This window comes from Grammomys surdaster, unplaced genomic scaffold (genome assembly GCF_004785775.1).
Source record: "Grammomys surdaster isolate TR1022 unplaced genomic scaffold, NIH_TR_1.0 126133, whole genome shotgun sequence".
Lineage (NCBI taxonomy): Eukaryota > Metazoa > Chordata > Mammalia > Rodentia > Muridae > Grammomys > Grammomys surdaster.
This window is the reverse complement of record NW_021620941.1, coordinates 3,111,044-3,129,917: the sequence shown is the minus strand read 5'-3', so window position 1 is coordinate 3,129,917 and position 18,874 is coordinate 3,111,044. Positions and strand designations below refer to the sequence as shown.

Sequence of the window (18,874 nt, the reverse complement as noted above, 5' to 3'; positions counted from 1 at the left end):
CATGAAGCCTTGGTCCAATCCTCAGTATCACATCAAAAAGGGAAAACTTCTTCAGAATCCATCTGTTTACTTACACTTTTTTAAAAGTAAAAATCACTTAGGTAGGGGCTGGGAACTTGCTCAGTAATTAAGAGCACTGGCTATTCTTCCAGAGGAGCTAGGTTTCTATTCTCAGCCCTGATAGGGTAGCCAACAGTCACTTATAACTCCAGTTTTAGAGAATCTAATGGCCTCTTCTGGCCTGTCCAGGCTCCTGTACACTCAGGCATACACATAAATAAATATATCCCCAACAGGTAACTTTTACCTCAGACTCCTGTCATGGGGCCATAGCTATGGTACCATGCCAGTTCACTATCTTTTTTTTTTTTTTGGTTTGTTTGTTTATTTGTTTTTCAAGACAGGGTTTCTCTGTATAGCCCTGGCTGTTGTCCTGGAACTCACTCTGTAGACCAGGTTGGCCTCAAACTCAGAAATCCACCTGCCTCTGCCTCCCAAGTGCTGGGATTAAAGGCATGCGCCACCACTGCCCAGCACTACCTTTTTTAAAATACAAAATTATAAAAATCTGACAGGCGGCCTGGTCTACAGAGTGAGTTCCAGGACAGCCAGGGCTATACAGAGAAACCCTGTCTCGAAAAACCAAAAAAAAAAAAAAAAAAAAAAAAAAAAAAAAAAAAAAAAAAAAAAAACTGACAGGCGAGGCTGGAGAGGCAGCTCTGCAGTTAAGAGTGTGCATTGCTCTTGCAGAGGACTTGAATCTGGTTCCCAGCTCCCATGTCATAGGGCTCGCTACCACCTTCCAGCGCCAGGGGTTCTAACCCTCTTCTGGCCTCCAGGAAACTTGTACTCACATGCACTACCCAACCCCACACATACACAAATAAAATAGAATAATAAATCTTTTTTAAAAAACTAAAAAGCTGTTCATAATACTGGGCAAGAAGCCCAGACAGTCTTCTGTAGCAGTTTCAGTCCTGGTTTTACAGATGCCTGCTCAAACTATCCAAACGGCTGTATGATCTTCAAAAAGCTACTTACTGTTCCCTGACACTGATTTCACACCTATTAAACAAAGTGGACAAATCTGGGCTAGCTACAGAGTCTTCCAGTCCAACAAAGCATTCGATGGCCTCGTTCTTTACAATGAGGCAAGACTGGCTTTTGTCCTGGGCTTTGTGAGTGGGCTGATCCTGCCTGTAATGGTGGGTCATTTATACATAAACACACTGCTTCTGAATGGAATAATCTAACCAAACCTGATCTGAAGAAAGAACATAGACACCTCAGAGGACTCTAATGCTTTTAAATGACAGAGCATACATATAGATCACTCAGAAAATAATTTCTCACCTCTCTGTGTAGGGCTGCAAAAGATTAGTTCTCGTTTCCTGCTCTAGGTTTCATTATCTATGGGGGGGGGGATCAGATGACAACCCTATTCAAACATGGAAGATTGCATATTCAAAAGAGATGGCCCAAGACCCAAGGGAAGGGAAGAAAAGGCCAGCCTCCAGCCACGGCCTCTCCCTCCTGGGAAACTGAAACACATTTAAGATAAGCTTCAGCCTTTGTGTCTCCGCCTGCATGTTCTGTTTCTGCCTCTGAAGGGTGTGTGGCTGAACTTAGCCTGGTTTTTTACTCAGGGGAGGGATTGGGGGTTTACCAGTGTATGAAGATTGTGCAAATACTGAGGCAAACCTGGGACCTCCTCTGGCTCCAAACCCATCTCATTTTCAGTTCCATATTTTCCCAAGTGATTTCTTTTTAAAAAATTAGACAGGGTACTCCCAACAAAGCAATTTGTTTGTTTGTTTTTTGGGTTTTTCATCTCAGGGTTTTTCTGAGTAGTCCTGGCTGGCCTTGAACTCAGAGATCTGTCTGCCTGCCTCTGCTTTCCGAGTGCTTGGATTAAAGAGGTGGTGGATTATCACCACCTCCTGGGTCCAAGTGAATTTTTTTTAAGTTGACAGTTTGTGGCATTACAGTATATCATGTTGGGCTGAAGAAATGGCTCAGCAGCTAAGAGCTCTTGTACTTCCAGAGGGTTGGAGCTTGGGTTCCCAGCAAGCACACTGGATGGCTGACAACCACCTGTAACTCTAGTTCCAGGGGATCTGATGACCCCTTCTGGTCTCTTTGGGTACACCCCATGGCATATATATATTCTCAACATAAAAATAAATTTAATTACCTATCTATATGTATTTATAGATATAAATCTATCGTGTTGGGTTAGAGACATTCTTCAGTGGTTAAGAGCACTTAGTGCTCTTATCGAGTACCTGAGTTCGGTTTCCAGTACCCATGATGTCAGGCAACAAACAGCTGCCTGTAACTCCAGCTCCAGAGGATCTGACACCATTTTCTGGTCCCCTCGGGTACCTACACATGGCACACACACATTAAATTAAATTAAATAAAAAAAAACCCAAAAAACAGCTAACCTGGATTGGCTTTAGAATATATCCTGTTACTAGTTACAGTTTAAAAGCTATAGAAGGCTGGGTGGTGGTGGTGCATGCCTTTAATCCCAGCACTTGGGAGGCAGAGGCAGGCGGATTTCTGAGTTCTTGGCCAGCCTGGTCTACAGAGTGAGTTTCAGGACAGCCAGAACTACACAGAGAAACCCTGTCTCGAAAAAAAACCAAACAAAAATAAATAAATAAATGAATAAATAAAATAAAGCTCAGACTGCAGTGGTGGCATGAAATCACACAAGACAAACTGATCAGTTAAAAATCTGCATGTGACCCCAGCTCAGTCCGGCCAAAATGACCATTTCTTAGAATTTAGTTAGAAATAGAAGAAAAGCATGATACCTACCTCTAATCTGATTAGATTGTCCCAAAGATTAAATGCCACTTAAAAAAAATGCCTAGTGGATTGCTTCATATGGACTCAATAAATCCTATTACTGCAACTATTTCAAGCCTGAAGTTTGTATAAAGGGCCTAGAATAATAAGTCAAGGAATCTAAGACAGGCCAGCAGTTTCTAAGTTATTACCACCGACGACAGTCCAATCATCTGCCAGGGTCAGCTCAGTGGCCGACATTGTTGGCTCCAGGCTTTGGTCCAGGTCCCCCAATCCCCAAGCCCGGCGAGACAGAAAGGAGGCCCGGGCTGGACTTGCCCCGCCATGGTTGTCATGACAAACGCTTCAGGGTCCTGACCGGGGCTTTGCCCTGGGAAGCCAACTGAAGAGTTCCAAGGTGGTCGGCTCAGGTCATTCCGTGACCACCAGAATTGCATTTCCGAGTAAAATCATCTCGGGAATCTCGGAGGCGGCAGCCGCGCCCCCTTCCAGAGCGTGTCCGGGACGCCGCACTTTGACCCGGAAGTGAGTGGAAGAGGAAACAGCTGGTGATGCTGGAACAAACATGGCCGTCCCGGCACTCCTCGGCCGCTGGGGCTCCTTCTGCCTGCGGCTGCTACCACTGCTGGCGTTGTTGGAGCTGCTGGTCGACCCCGGCTTGGGCCGCGTCCATCACCTGGCGCTCAAAGTAAGGCCTGGAATCTGGGAGCAGGAGCAGGGAGTGGCGACGAGGGCGCGACCGCTGTCCGGGGCTGAGCCAACTTCGGCCCTGCGGGGTCTCCAAGTTCGGCCCTTGAGCTTGGGAGTCTGCGCCGCCCCGTGGGGGATGGACTACGCCGTGCGGCCGCCTCGGGTAGTCTGGTCCCTCCAGGTTTGAGGTCGTGGGGAACAGGCCCAGCCGTAGCCTAAATCCCAAAAGACCCGGGAGGCCGCTCCTGCGAATCCTGCTGGCTTCCCTGGCTTCCACGATGGTGGCAACCTTCCCTACTCACCCTTTCATAACTTTAATTCCAATTTCTCTTGTCCGCGATCTCTGCCCCTTGACCAGGCTGTTTGAAGTTGTGCGGAATCTTAGCCTGTTTCTCTGCTTCGTTTATGGTGCTCGATTGACTGACCAGAGCAAGAATCCCCAAGAGAAATTCAAATCTCGCTTGAAATACATGCCTTGATTCAAGGAGAAATAAAATAAGAAAGAACAAACCTGATAATTTAAACTCAGAGTTCAAAGTGTTTCTAAGAAGTGGGCCTTTTTCTTTCAACCTCTATGATCATTGCCTAAGGAAGATGTTTATGACAGGCTTGAAATAAACACCAAGAACCGCTACAGTAACTAACCCACAGTATAAATTTCTCTAAGGCTTACACACAGGATTGTCAGCCAGTTGTTAGACCTGGAGAACAGAAGGTGACATCCTTATGACTCAAAGCCTTGTACATTTTCCTAATAGTCAGTGTCCAAAGAAGCTGTGGATGTGGACAAAGCTGTCTTTGTGGAAACACTTTCCATTAGGTGTGAAGGATCAAGTCTTGTGAATGTAGGGTTTAAAGGGTACAGACAGATTGTAGATTTGAAACCTGGCCAAATTCATACAAGCATATACTTGGGCTTTTGGGTTTTGTTTGCAAGACAGGTCAGACTTGGCTCCTTAACACTGTAGGAGCTCTCCCCAGGGACATGCTCTTTGAAGGCCACACAGCTTTCTTGGCCTTCCTATAGCATCCCAATCCTGGTACAGTTTATCAACATATCAGAGTTTGCAGAATCACCACTCTGTGGCTAAGAACTCCTGATTTCTAAACGCTCCCATTTTGAGGTTTGCAGACTGTTTTTATTGAGGATATAATTTAGCTGAGTTCATAATGCTGAGGAATTAGAAACAAAACTTGCAACAGGACACACTGGGGCCATGTCTCCTGGCTTCCTGTCCAGCATTTCTAGTAGTAAAGGGCCAGGTGTCTGGTATCACTAGGTAAACACTGGCAGTGTTTATGTTGGCCAGCCTGAGTAATCAGTATGTTCTAACCTTCTATACCAACCTTTATATGTAGTAGAAGCAAACTTAGAACAGTTCTGTGGTTGACTCCTCTCTTGTGCCAACCTAGTGTAGTTCTGTGATTGATTTCTCCCCTGTGCCAAATGACTCGATGGTTTTCTCTCTTGTAACATGTTCCCTAAGATTATCCTATAATTGTACTAGAATCTTTTTTCTTAGACAGTCTTTATTTGTTATCTAAGGAGATGACACTTACCAGCAGAGGGTCTACCAAAGAAACCTAAGATGGTCTTACTTTGCTTGAAGTTGGGAAGAATAGACTTGATCAGGTTAGAAACCCAGGTTTGCAGCCCTGGCTGCCCTGGAACTCTCTCTGAACACCAGGCTGGCCTTGAACTCAGATTTGCCTGCCTCTGCCTCCGAGCACAAGTGCTGAGATTTAAGGCCCAGCAAAATTAGAATTCTTAATCTGAAATTAGCTTGCAACGAGTTCAGTGATAAAATAGGGCCTGGGGATATAGTTTCATAATGGAGCACTTGCCTAGCATGCATAAAGCCCTGAGTTCGGTTCCCAGCATTGCAAAAATCAAACTTAACCACACCAGGAGTTGGAAGTGTAGCTCAGTAGTACCACATGTGCTTGGCACATCCAAGGCCTTGGTTCACTCATCACAAGATTGTTTTTGCACTCTCCCTGTTTTTTAAAGTGGTTTTTCTGAGACAAGATTTCTCTGTGTAATAGCCTCAATGGTTTAGAACTCATTTTACAGACCAGGCTGCTCTTGAACTCACAGAGATTTGCCTTCCTCTGCCTCCCTTGAGGTGCTGGGATTAAAGGCATGCACAGTGAAGCCTGGCTTGTCTTTGAAATCTTGATCTCATGCCTCTACCTCCCAATTATAGGACTCCAAGCACAGGCTGCCCCATCTGTCTTTACTTTTCATGGAAACAGTTCAGTGTGTTGGAGTAGGGTGGCAGGACCCATGTGTGTTCAAGCACTCTCATCGTCTTCTGTGTTAGACTTATGCTGTCCTCCTCACCCCTGCCCCCAGCCTGTGTACTCGTCCTCCTACTTTGGCTTTCTTTCTTTCTTTTTTTCTTTTTTTCTTTTTTTTTTTTTTTTTTTTGGTTTGGTTTGGTTTGGTTTTTCGAGACAGGGTTTCTCTGTATAGCCCTGGCTATCCTGGAACTCACTTTGTAGACCAGGCTGGCCTCGAACTCAGAAATCCGCCTGCCTTTGCCTCCCAAGAGCTGGGATTAAAGGCGTGCGCCACCACTGCCTGGCTCCTACTTTGGCTTTCTTAGTAACTAGATCACTGGCTGCTCATTTCTCAAGCTGGAAATCTGTCATTTCACCAAGTCACTAAGTTCTATAGAGTACTCTAAATAGCTCCCAGTCCTCTGTCTTGTAGTGTGAAATTACTACAATTACTGCTTCCTGTAGTCCACCTGTATGGCTCCTGGACCAGGGTAGTCTTGAACTGGTGTCCCAGCACTCTTCCAGCTCGTGGAGTTTTAAAGTTTATTTATTTAGCTCACTAGAGCAATTTACTGTATGTATGTATGTATGTATGTATGTATGTATGTACAGGTACCTGCATACTTACATGCCAGAAGAGGGTATCAGATCCCATTATAGACGGTTGTGAGCCATGTAGTTGTTGGGAATTGAATTCAGGACCTTTGAAAGAGCAGGCAGTACTCTTAACCGCTGAGCCATCTCTCTAGCCCTACAGTGATTTCCTTAAAAACTGAATCCTATGATCTGTGATAGTTTGAATTAGAAATGTCCTCCGTGGTCTTGGGCATTTGAATTCTTGGTCCCCAGTTAGCGGTGCTGTTTGGGGCATCTTAGGTGATGTGGCTTTGCTAGAGGAGTTGTGAGACCAGCTTTGAGAGTTAAAAGACTCCCACCATTTCTAGCTCACTGTCTTCTGTTCTATGCTGGAGGTTCAAGATATGAGCCCTTAGCTCCCTGTTCCAGTCGCCATGCTCCTACTCTGCCATCAGAGACTCTTATCCCCCTTGAACGGTAAGCCCACATAAACTTCCTCTGTAAGTTGCCTTGGTTGTGATAATTTATCATAGCAATAGAAGAGTAGCTAATACATGATTTCACTGTGAATGAAATTCATCAGTAGCCCCCTGTTCTCCCCAGGAAGGATGCACATGCTCATTGATGAGCCAGCTTTCTCTCTCCAGAGCTACTGCAAATGTGTGGAGCTGGATGAAGTTTTTCTCAGACCTGTTCCTTCTAGCTTCAATGGCATTATTTGCTCCTCGGGGCTTCCTTTGTACACTCTGTCCTCTCATCAATCACCAGTAGCTTTGAAGTAGCCAACAGAAATACACACAAGGAGATAGGGCTCTTATCTTGCTCAGAATCACATCCTGAAGCCACGTGACAGGAGGGGACAGCCAGCACAGTAAGCAGAGATGTCTAAATGGGAGAATGACATCTGTGCAGATGTGGGATCATAGAATAATGGGGGTTAGGAGATGCTGCTCCTAAGTAGTCTTCACACTTTGTGGTACCCACCTTATATTTTACACGGAAATATATTCTATGTAGGCTAGTGTTTTGGAAAGAGATATCCGTGAGTATTCTATAACCTCGGACTTAAGGACTGTTTAAATGTAACTAATTAATTTGTGTGTGTGCATATGTGCACACAGGTACGAAGGCCTGAGTGTGTATACAGGCAGGACACACAGGTACGAAGGCCTGAGTGTGTATACAGGGAGGACACACAGGTACGAAGGCTTGAGTGTGTATCCAGGCAGGACACACAGGTACGAAGGCCTGAGTGCGTGCATACAGGCAGGACACACAGGTACGAAGGCCTGAGTGCGTGTATACAGGCAGGACACACAGGTATGAAGGACTAGGGTGCTGAGTGACCTCCTCCATCTCTATCACCCATTCCTTTGAGACAGGGTCTCTCTGAACCTGGACTTTGTGTCTTTAGGGTTGGAAATCAGCAACTGTAGCCGTCTTCAGAGCTGGGGTTACAGCTGTTTTGGGGATGCATAGCTTGTTATGTGGTGATGGGTCTGGACTCCAGTCCTTGTGGCTGCCAAATAGCACTCCTCACTGTTGGGGCATCTCTTTTCAGTCCCAAGAATTTTTTAAAGTACTACCAGGAGGGCTGGTATAGAGGCTCAGATGACATACAAGTTTGAGGACCTGAATTCAGTCCCTGGCACTCGTGTAAAAACATGTCAGGCATGCCAGCACTCATTGTAATCCCAGTGGGGAAGCAGAGACAGGTGGACCTCAGGACTGTCACCAGTCAGTCTCCTCTAATCTGTAAGTTCCAAGCAGTGAGGGTCCTTATCTCAAAGAATGTAGAAGTGTTCATGAGTTTGAAGCTGGCGGTTGTCCTCTGGCCTTGCTGCATGCAAACACACACATACAAGCATGTATGTTAGATAACTACTAGAAATAAAGATTGACAGGTTTTCTTCAGAATTAAAAAAAAATGAAAAACTCATATATGACAACATGTATCACACAATTTAAAAAAAACTTTAAAGACTGGAAGAGAGATCTGCAGCATAAGGTGAGCTCAAAGGTGAGCTCTCTGGCTGGTAAGATGGCTCAGCAGGCATCACACTTGCTGTGCAAACCAGCCGACCTGAGTTCAATCCCTGGAGTTCTCCTAAAGGTGGAAGGAGTGGCATGGAGTTGTCTCCTGACCTCCACACCGTGCCCACTCACTCCTCCTCCCAGTAGTAGACAGCGGCAGTGGTGCTAGTAAGAAGGAAAGCTGCCACAGTAGATCACAGACTTTCAGTCTGGAGGCATGATACAAGGGTTAGAAAGATGGACGGTTCACAATTCCAACTCCGGGGCATTCCTTTCTGCCTCCAAGGGCACCTGTATGGGCATACATGTATCCAAATAGGCAGACACAGTAAATAATAAAAATAAACCTTAAAAAGTCTATTTCAAAAAAAATCTTAATAGGAATAAGCAAAAAATATATAAACAAAGATACTTCATAAAAATGAAACAGCTATCTAATAGACAAGGAGCACAAACAGACATTCAGAAAATGTCAACTGAGTCACCAGCAGCTTCATTTTTTTTCTGAGATTGGGAACCTTGAGGCCTGGCATCCTCCTGATTTTTGTGGTTAGGAGCAGGACTCTCCTGGACTTTGGAGGTAAGAGTTGCAGTTTCTAGTAAGCGCTGATGTTTCACTGCTACATTAATACAGCCTAGAAGCCAGCATAGACAGTGCATGTGTGTGAGAGGAGGCACGGGCTGACGCCAGACAGTGTAGTTACAGAAGAGTCTCAGGAATGGCTGTGTGCTCCTGGTGGTGTGTGTGTGTGTGTGTGTGTGTGTGTGTGTGTGTGTGTGTGTAGAACTGTGACTGTGTTTGGGCAGATGGACTACAAGCAACAACAGGAAAAAGTATCCATACAGAGTCCATGAAGGATACATTTTTGTTGAAAATGGAAGTTGCAGATCTATGTAAACATTATTTATGTAGCCAGATTTTAAAACTGCTATTATGTGATATTTATGGTTTCACACGTGGGTCCTCCCTTCTTCCAAGCAGCCTTCTGCCCAGGCTAGCCTGTCACCTGCCGCCCTCTGACATAGCCTAGCAAGTAGCTGCAATTACAGTCAGGTATCACCAGCCCTTGCCAGGGACTGAGGTTTTTGTTTTTGAGACAGGGTGTAATTTGTTTCAGGCTGGCCTCAAACTTGTTAAATAGCTGAGAATGGCCTTGAACTTCTGATCTTATCTCTATATATGTGATCTTAGGTCTGAACCGTGGTTGGTTTATGCAGTGCTGGGCTTCAAAACCAGAGCCCTCTAACAACTGAGCTGTACCTTCAACTCTCTCTTTTTTTTTTTTTTTTCCTATTTTTGTTTGCTTTTTTTCTCTTCTGGATATAGGGACACATTCTTTTTTTTTTTTTTCTATGAATGTAAGCTTTAGTATTAATGTACCAGTGATAGACGTAAAACCCAACAGCCTCCTGCCCCAACGAGGAAGCTGAAAAAACATTACCAAGAAGAGCCTATGCCAGGGATCAGAAATCCTGTGACGTGCCAGCTCTGCGTTGGTTCCCAGAAGAGATTGTGAGACTCTTCAAGGCTTCCAAAGCTTTGGGGAGTCCATTCTGCCTGGTGATCTCTTGTTGTCGAGTGGCAACTACTCATTTTCCAATAAGCGCAGGCCTTAGCCAACCACTTCAGCATCGTTTCACACCCTTTACTGAAGAACCAAATCCTAGTGCGTCCTTTTCTCAGTCTGAGTTTGTCAGCCAAGGCCTCCAGAGTCTCCTCGTTAGGGCTTCGGTCTTTCTTGAAGTGTTCTTTTTCGCTCCAGTAGCTGCTCCCAGGTGAACCCAGAGTATTCATCCCAGTAGGACAAGAAGGGTGGAGCTGTCTCCATCTCAGTTACTTTTATCTTGGCTGCAGCTCTCTTCAGTTCCATGCTTCAGTTTGAGTCTAGGATTTTAGCTTAAATCTCCATAGGGTCACATCTTATAGCCCAGGGTAGCTTGGCATTCATCTGGTTGAGGGTGGCTTTGAACTCATGGCAATCCTCCTGCCTCAAGCTTTCAGGGCCACTATTTCTTGCTTGCTGATATAAGTTAAAAACTAAAAGAGGACCTAGCCATTTTCTGAGTGAAGAAAGGGATGTCGAGTGATGAGTTCCAGAGAGACACAAAGGACTTTGTCACTGATGCTCTTCTCCTTTCTCTTTTTCCTCACTGTGATCTGGAGCAGCTAGAGTCTAGCTAGGCATCTGATGCTGGGCCCTGTGGGGACGCAGAACTCCTTCCTCCTTTAACTGATTGCCTGCAGCAGATTGAGTATTCTGTTGTCCACGTTTCCCAAGCACAGTACGACCTCAACCTGGCTTCTGCCAGCCCAGGAGTAAAATAGTGATATTTCATTTAAATTGACTATTGATGAGGTTCCAGATGTCAGCATGTTTATTAGCTTTCTGTTGTCTTTTAAAAACTTTTATTTTATTTCGGTAAACCTGAACTTTTAGCTCAACTTACTTTAGTAAGAATTCACTTCTGTCTGTCTCTCTGTAATACAGTCTACATAAAATATGTTAAAAATGTTTTTGGGGGCGAGACAAGATCTTACTTTATAGCTCTGGTTAACCTAGAATTCACTATGTAGACTAGGCTGGCCTCACAGAGACCCACCTGCCTTTGCTTTCCTAGCATTGGGATTTGAATAAAAAAGTTCTGTATAGCCCAGGATGGCCCTTCAGCCTGTAATCCTTTTGCCTCAGGCTCCTAATGCTGGGATTGCAGATGTGTATCGCCACATATGGCTTTAACTACTTATTTTATCATTTAAAAATTTTTATTTATCTAATGTGGGGGAGGGGCATGTATGCATTGTGAACATGCAGGTGTTAACTTGTGTGGGCTGGTTCTCTCCTTTCACTGCGTGGGTCCTAGAAGTTGAACTCAGAGTATCAGGCTTAGCAGGCAACAAGTGCCCCACTCACTGAGCCATCTTGTAGGCCCTGATTTATTTATTTGCCACAAGGTGAATCTGAGATTCATCTGCCCCTCTGCCCCTCTGCCCCTCTGCCCCTCTGCCTCTGCCTTTCCAGTGCTGGGATCAAGGCCACCTCCTCTACATCTGGGTTTTAAAATAAAGTTTCAGTTTAACAAAATAGATTATTGAAGCTAAGAGCAAGCAAGCATTTCAGAATAGCTTTACATATTCTGGAATTAGGGGCTGCATTTTTCTCTCTGATGACTATGTCCAGGTTTTGTGTAGTGGATCTGCAAGGCTGAAGTAAGATTTTGAGTTGAAAGTCAGTATGGGCCACTCAGTGAAATCCCATTTTAAGGAAAACAAAGCCAAGATGGAATATTAATCAACAATGTTTCATCATCAAACTAGGGCTGGCCCACTGTGTAGATTGTTGGCAGAGTACTTGTGAGGAGAGCCGGGCAAGAGCAGCACACTCTTAATATCGACCTTGTTTGGGTATCTAGGTGTGGTGATGTATTCCATTCACTAATGTACTTTTAAAGTGCTCAGGACCAAACCTAGCAAGCAGCTCATTCACACATTGCAGGCAACATTCTCCCTCTGAGCTGCATCCTCAGTCCAGTCCAGTATTTTATGTTCCTGTGACCTTGACGTCCATAGCTGAATGAACTTGTTGAATTAGCCTGATGTGCGGCTTGTGCGATGAAGCGTACACCAGACTGTTGTCTTTCTTGCGGCTCACATTGGAGATCCATACAAAGAGACTTGTAGATGAAATGATGGGGCTGGGGTTTGTTCCCCTCATTGGCGGAGCTGTGTGTGTGTGTGTGAGCAGGGACAAGCCCTGGCACTTTCGACTCCTGTGTAAGGCAGGCTAGTTCAAAGCAAGATAAAAGATGTGCTGTTTATTTGCTTGTGAGTACGAGGCATGCAGTGAGTAAGAGCCCAGGCGTGGAGTTCTGCCTGGGCTGGGACTGCTTCTCCTACCATCCAAGCCAGCTCTTACCTGTCTGGGCCTGTTCCTTCCTCAGTAGCTGGAGCAGACTAGCACCTGCCTTGTAGAGTTGCAGGGAGGCAGCACCGGGTTGGAGAGCAGAGCGCTCCTCAGAGCCCTGCTGTGTCCAGTGCAAAGGACGTGGCCAGTGTGTCCTCTCTGTCTCCGCCTCCTCTCCCTGTACTGTCCAGTTGTCAGAGAGCTTTGCTGCCATTTCCAGGAGAGAGGCAGGAGTGCTGACCTCTCAGCCAACCTCGCATCCTCTTGAGCTGATCCACCTGCCTCTGCCTCCCATGTATGGGGTGCACCTCTATGTCTACTGTAAACTTCCTACATATTGGACAGAGTAAAAGAATCATACCCTTAAAATTTAAATTTGGGACCAGTGAGATGGCTCAGCAGTGAAAGCCTGCTGACCTGGGCTCCACATGTGGAAGGAGAGACTGGTCTCCTACAAGTTGTCTTCTGACTTTCTCTTTGTACTGTGACATGTGCATATACACACAAGTAAATAAACAAAATATAAGAAAAAACTAAGCTTTCCATACGTGCTGAATATAAATGTACAGTTCACTTTATTTCCACACTAGCCAGCAGGAAACAATTATTAGTGCCTTCAGAATTTTCTTAAGCCTTGCTTTCCCTTAAGAGAAAGTCCCTTTCACTCTTCCGACTGTCCCTTCTAAATCCTGTCTCGTGTGTGTGTGTGTGTGTGTGTGGTGTGTGTGTGTGTGTGGTGTGTGTGGTGTGTGTGGTGTGTGTGGTGTGTGTGTGGTGTGTGTGATGTGTGTATGTGTGGTGTGTGTGTGTGTGTATGTGTGGTGTGTGTGTGGTGTGTGTGTGTGTATGTGTGGTGTGTGTGGTGTATGTGTGTTGGTGTTGTGAGTGGGCTTGCTTTGCTGGGGTTATGAGATACTCCCTGAGGTGGTGTGAGTAAGTTCCGCTGCTGTCTGCAGCCTTGTTGGCACTCAACTGGGGGCTCGCACAGCCTCTCCCCTGTGCACCTGCAATGGCAGTGAGCATGCATGTCCTGTGAAGAACAGGGAAGGTAGTCATCAGGGCGGTAGGTCTTCCCTCTTCCTGTGCTGCCCTTAGCAGTTCTCACAGCTCTGCAGATTGCTTCTCTGTGGGAGTGTGAGCTCACCTCAGTCTCCTGTCTCACTGGGAAGTGAGGGTTGGCACACATGTCCAAATGCCTAGCTGAACTCTGCACTAAGGGAAATTCCCAGAGGACCAAACAAATGAAGAGGGAGTTGAAATCACGGGGTGATAGGAGGGGGTGAGGGGAGGGAGCCAGTGCCATTCTGAGATATTGCAGGAGTCTGGGGAGAGAGAGCTTCGATTAGACCATTTCTCAGGGCCAGTGCTCCAACCCTCAGACCGAGTTGGGAGGGAGAGCCAGAGTCAGCCAGGAAATGAGACCCTCCTGGTGGCAGCATTCCAGTGCATTGTCTCTTGGCCTTGTGGATGGGGCTTATACTAGTCCCTCAGAAGGTCCCATTGATGGCCTTTGAGACCTGGGAACTTGTAGCTGTAGGAGAGGGTCCCATCAACAGCTTCTTTTGTCTTGGAACTCCAGCTTTATGGGTAAAGAGCCACCTGTCACATACACAGTCCATGTAATTTCCAGTAATATCACGTGTTATGACGAACCTGGTGGCACTCAGTGTTAGAGGGCTTTGCTGATATCTCGTCCTGGTCCTGAAATGTGTGGTTCTGCTTCAGATTGAGACATGGAGGCAGGCAGGGGTGGGCGTATTCCTGTGAGCTGTGGTTTTAGCAGAGCCTGGGATTTCCCCATGCTCAGTCATCTGTCTCCACTTGACTGGTTCCTGGGAGTGCCTCTGCATTAGCTTCTGCCCTGAAGGCCCATCATACTTGGTATCACTTAGGTTCAGGTGAGAAAAGTCTGGGAGGAGCTGAGGGCAGCAGTGCATTTGTACTTACTTCACCACCCCCTCCCCCCGCCAGAATTTTTTTTGTTTATAACTTTACAACTTTAAATTATTCTTAATTATGTGTAGGTGTGTGTATCTGCCGGTAGGTATGTGCACAGGAATGCAGGTGCCCAAAGAGGCCAGAAGCAAAGGATCCCCTGGAGTTATGAGTCTCCTAATGTAGTTGCTGGAAAAGCAGCAAGTGTTCTTAACTGAAGCAGGCCCTAGCCCCTAGCCCTGTGTTCTTTAGTGGGGGGATTGTTTGTTTTTCTTTTAAACAGGGTCTCACTATATACCCATGGCTGGCAAGGAACTCTATATAGACCAGGTTGGCCTTGATCTCACCCTTCTGCCTCTGCCTCCTGGGTGAGGATTAAAGGTGTATACCATGTGACTTGGCCTCCTCTATCAAGTTTTGAGTACCTACCAGATGCCAGACACAGTTCTTTCAGGGAGAATACAGGGTGACTTAATCATGGTTCATCTTGCTGAGGGGTTCACGTGTACACTTGACCCTGCCCATTTGCCCAGAGCCCATACAAATGTGCTGAAGTGAATGAATCCACAGCTGCCCTCTGCAGGGCTTTGACATCTGTGGGAGTCCTTTTCAGCATTTGAAGGGTAACTTGTGACAGCTGGATCTGTCTTTACACTTTAGGGAACTTGAACTGGCCAGCATGAAACTGGACACATGGGTAGCTTTTCAAGCAAATGAACAGGCTGACTAATGAGAAATCAACCCCCATCTCTGTAGGATGATGTAAGACATAAAGTCCATCTCAACACCTTCGGGTTCTTCAAGGACGGGTACATGGTGGTCAACGTCAGCAGCCTGTCTGTGAACGAGCCTGAGGGAGCCGCGGACAAGGACGGTGAGGCAAGTGTCTTCCTGTGCGTTCGGGGTTACTCGTCAGTGTGGGTAGAACCGAAGTCCGCTACAGGATCAGCTTTACGTGATATGACGGACCTTCCTGTGATCTGTGCAGTGCTGGGGTGGGGCCCAGGGTGGCTTTCCTGTGCTAGGTAAACATGCTATCACTGGTCCACGGCATCCCAGCCTTACGTTGTGACCTTTTTCTAAAGTTTGTTTATGCATTTTATGTATGTGAGTGATTTATCTGCATGTACATCTGCACACCAAAAGAAGGAATTGTATCCCACTACAGATGGTTTTGAGCCACCATGTTGTTACTAGGAATTGAACTCAGGACCTTCGGAAGAGCGTAGCAGCCAGCATTCTTAACCATTGAGCATTTGTCCAATCCTGTAGTTCTTGAATAAATATATGATTAGTGATTTTACTTGAGCAGCTATTTCCTTCTTACAAGAAAGCACTTAAGAAAAATGAGAAGCCAGGCTAATGAAACTGTGCTTTCTGTGTTTGTTATTATTTAACTTAATTTTGCTCTTCAAGTAAGAAAGGCAAGGACAGAGCAAGGACAGAGGACAGCATGAGGGACTTAGTCTTTCCTCTCTTTGCTTCTCTCAGATCGGATTCAGTCTCGATCGGACCAAGAACGATGGCTTCTCTTCTTACCTGGTAAGTCGCCTTTTAAAAAGTTTCTGTGTTTTGGTTTTGCCCGCATGCATGTCCGTGCACCACATGCTTGCTTAGTGCTGTCTGAGAATCCCCTGAACTGAGTTACAGTTGTGATCATGGGTCCTGAGAATAGGACCTCTGTAAGAGCTTAAGAAGTGCTCTTGACAACTGAGTCTTCTTTCTAGCCCTCATCCCCTTTTAAAGGGACAGTAGGGGATGACAGGGTTTCATTCTGTAGTCCACGGTGCTCTCAAACTTGGAGCAGTCCTCCTGCCTCAGTCTCCTGAGTTCTAGGATTACAGGCATGCGCCACCACACTTTGTATCCTTGGCTATCTCAGAACACAGTATATCACAGGTGCTAGGATTGCAGGGGGCTGGTAAGTTTTAGGTCACAGCCTGACTGGAGTCCTCACTGGGGCTCAGGACACCCTTCAGCCGACAGTCCTATTCTAAGGTGGCTGCTGCTGCCACCTTAGGCTCTGTTGAGAGGAGCACAGGCTGCTCATCTGCCTCTTTCTGCCGTAGTGAACACGATGATACACACTTGCTCTTCCTTTGGCAGGATGAAGATGTGAATTACTGTATTTTAAAGAAACAGTCTATGTCTTCTGTCACTCTTCTCATCTTAGACCTCTCCAAGAGTGTGTAAGTAATTCCAAAGTTCCCTCTGCTCACCCTCAGTGCCATGAGGGTACTAGCTACCCTCACACAGTATCTAACGTGTGCCTGTCCTATACTGAGTGCTGGAGACGAGGCCCATGTGCAGAGAAACAGAACCAGCCTGGGAGGAAGGCATACAAAGTACAATCCAAATGACTGCAGCACAGTGGAGGAAGGGAAGAGGAGGTTCGCACACCACATCATGAAAGGATGGTTTTAGGTCAACCTTAGGCAGGCAGCCTTGTGGTGAGTCAGATTTTCCACATGAATGAGAGCAGGAAGGGCGTCTGCATCCGCAGGAGAGGGGTTGGCCTGTGAAGGATCGTGGTGATCAGCACTGGGTTAGCACACGAGGTGACTGTTGGGGAACACAGTAGAGGAGGCAGGTAAGAAACCAGACAAGATCCAGGTGGCTTCTGCCGCTGAGAGGCTGGCTAACTCCAGGGCTCAGTGCCCTTTCCAGCTTCACAGTGCTGGTGTCTCATGAGATTGTCCTTGGGGGATGGCCACTACAGAGCACAAATGAAGGCTTCCTGTCCTTAAAAAAAAAAAAAAAAAAAAAGCACTTTAAAAAAGAAAGTCACTGGTGAGGAGTGTGACAGCTCAGTCCTTTTAATAAACACATTGAACTTAGATGAATTAGGGGATTTTGTGTTTTCAAGTTAGGTACATTTACATCTGGCCACTGCCTGGGTTTCATGTTTGGGAGGTGCAGCAGAAGATGATGTTGGGTATCTTCCTCAATCACACCCCAGCCCTCAGCCCCCGTAAGCAGGATCTCACTCTGTAGACCAGGCTGGCCTTGAACTCAGAGATCTGCTTGACTACCTCCCTCCAGAGTGCTGGATTAAAGGTGTACATACCTTTAATTAATTCATTAATCCCAGCACTCACTCAGAAGGCAGAGGCAGGCAGATCTCTGTGTGTTCAAGGGCAGCTTTGTCTATAGAATGAGTTTCAGAACACCAAGGGCTACACAGAGAAACCCCATCTGAAAAAAACAAAAAAACCAACCAACCAAACAAACAAAAAACCAAAAGAAAAAGGTGTGCACCACCATGGCCAGGGTTCTACCTTAAATTCTTTCTTTCTTTTTTTTTTTTTTGGTTTTTCGAGACAGGGTTTCTCTGTATAGCCCTGGCTTTCCTGGAACTCACTCTGTAGACCAGGCTGGGCTCGAACTCAGAAATCCACCTGCCTCTGCCTCTCAAGTGCTGGGATTAAAGGCGTGCGCCACCACTGCCCGGCCTCTACCTTCTTTTCTTGATGAAGAGTTTCTCACTGAACCTGAATCTTTGCTGATTTACCTAGATTAGCTGGCCAGTAAACTGCAGGAGTCTCCTGTCTCTACCTTCCTAGCACTGGGGTTGTGGGCTCACAACACCACGCCCACTTCTACACGTGGGCTCTGAGGATTAGATTCAGGTCTGCATAATTTGGAGGCAAGTACTTTGCCAACCAAGCATCTCTATGCCCAGCCATCTCAACTTATCTGTAACATCCCTCTTTTCTTCTGTTCATTTATTGTATTGGTGCTGATCAGAGCATATAGAGACCAGGGAGCAATTTATGGGGAGTTAGGTCTCTTCTTCCACTGTGCAGCCTTCTGGGCTTAAAGTCAGGTTGTCAGGCTTAGCCACCAATGAGCTAGCTCTCTGGCCCTGTGTGTGTGTGTAATTCCCGAGGGAGCCTTCAAAGGCTTATAAGTAAAGAATACTGTATCCAGACCTAGCTGCTAGCAGCTCAGAGTGGCCAGTTTGAAATACACATGGTCAGAAGCAGAAAGAGGAAGCTTCCAGTGAGGAAGTCTCTTAAAAAATAAAGCAGTTTGTCATAGAACTCCTCTGAGCTTCAGTAAGACATCCACCCCCAGTTGGCTCTGCTTTCACCTGCCAGGAAGGCTGCCAATCTCCTAGGTTATAGTGTTTGGCAAACAGGACTGAGCTGGGGGTTGACTCCCACCTGGAGGCCCTGCGTGGCAGCAGGTTCAGGAAGGGCAGCTCAGTGGCGGCTTGCTCATATTAGGGACTAATTAGGGATCTCATGCCTTTTACCTCTGCTCCCCCACCCTCAGTGTCCACTTCTCAGGCAGTGTCCCAGCTGTCACCAGCCCTCTGTTTCCTCTCTCATAACCAGCCAAGGGGAAGGAGGAAATCAAACACTTCCCACAAACAGGTTTGACTGGTGTACTGGCTTAGGTCAGTGTGCTGCCAGGCATGAGCAAGTGGCCTAGGCAAAATTGGGTCTGTTAAGAAGGGAAAAGAAAGGTTAGGTATAATGACACATATCTTTTTTAATTTTTTAGAAATTTATTTATTTTATATATATGAGTACACTGTCTTCAGACACACCAGAAGAAGGCATCGGATCCCATTACAGATGGTTATGAGCCACCATGTGGTTGCTGGGAATTGAACTCAGGACCTCTGGAAG

General features: G+C 46.2%; 1 protein-coding gene across 2 annotated transcripts in view; it reads left to right on the top strand.

The window, feature by feature from the left end:
* The window catches only part of Gpr107 (G protein-coupled receptor 107), a 72,829-nt gene that overhangs the window by 6,250 nt on the left and 47,705 nt on the right, over positions 1 to 18,874 (top strand). Inside the window, exons 1-4 of one of the 2 annotated variants that reach the window (XM_028756926.1) lie at positions 3,358 to 3,505; positions 14,994 to 15,116; positions 15,729 to 15,779; positions 16,344 to 16,426. In XM_028756926.1, coding sequence (XP_028612759.1) covers positions 3,383 to 3,505; positions 14,994 to 15,116; positions 15,729 to 15,779; positions 16,344 to 16,426 — 380 coding nt within the window. In that variant the 5' untranslated portion in view covers positions 3,358 to 3,382. Of the gene's footprint in view, positions 1 to 3,357; positions 3,506 to 14,993; positions 15,117 to 15,728; positions 15,780 to 16,343; positions 16,427 to 18,874 lie in introns of those variants that run through there. The other variant, XM_028756927.1, reaches the window with a different exon arrangement.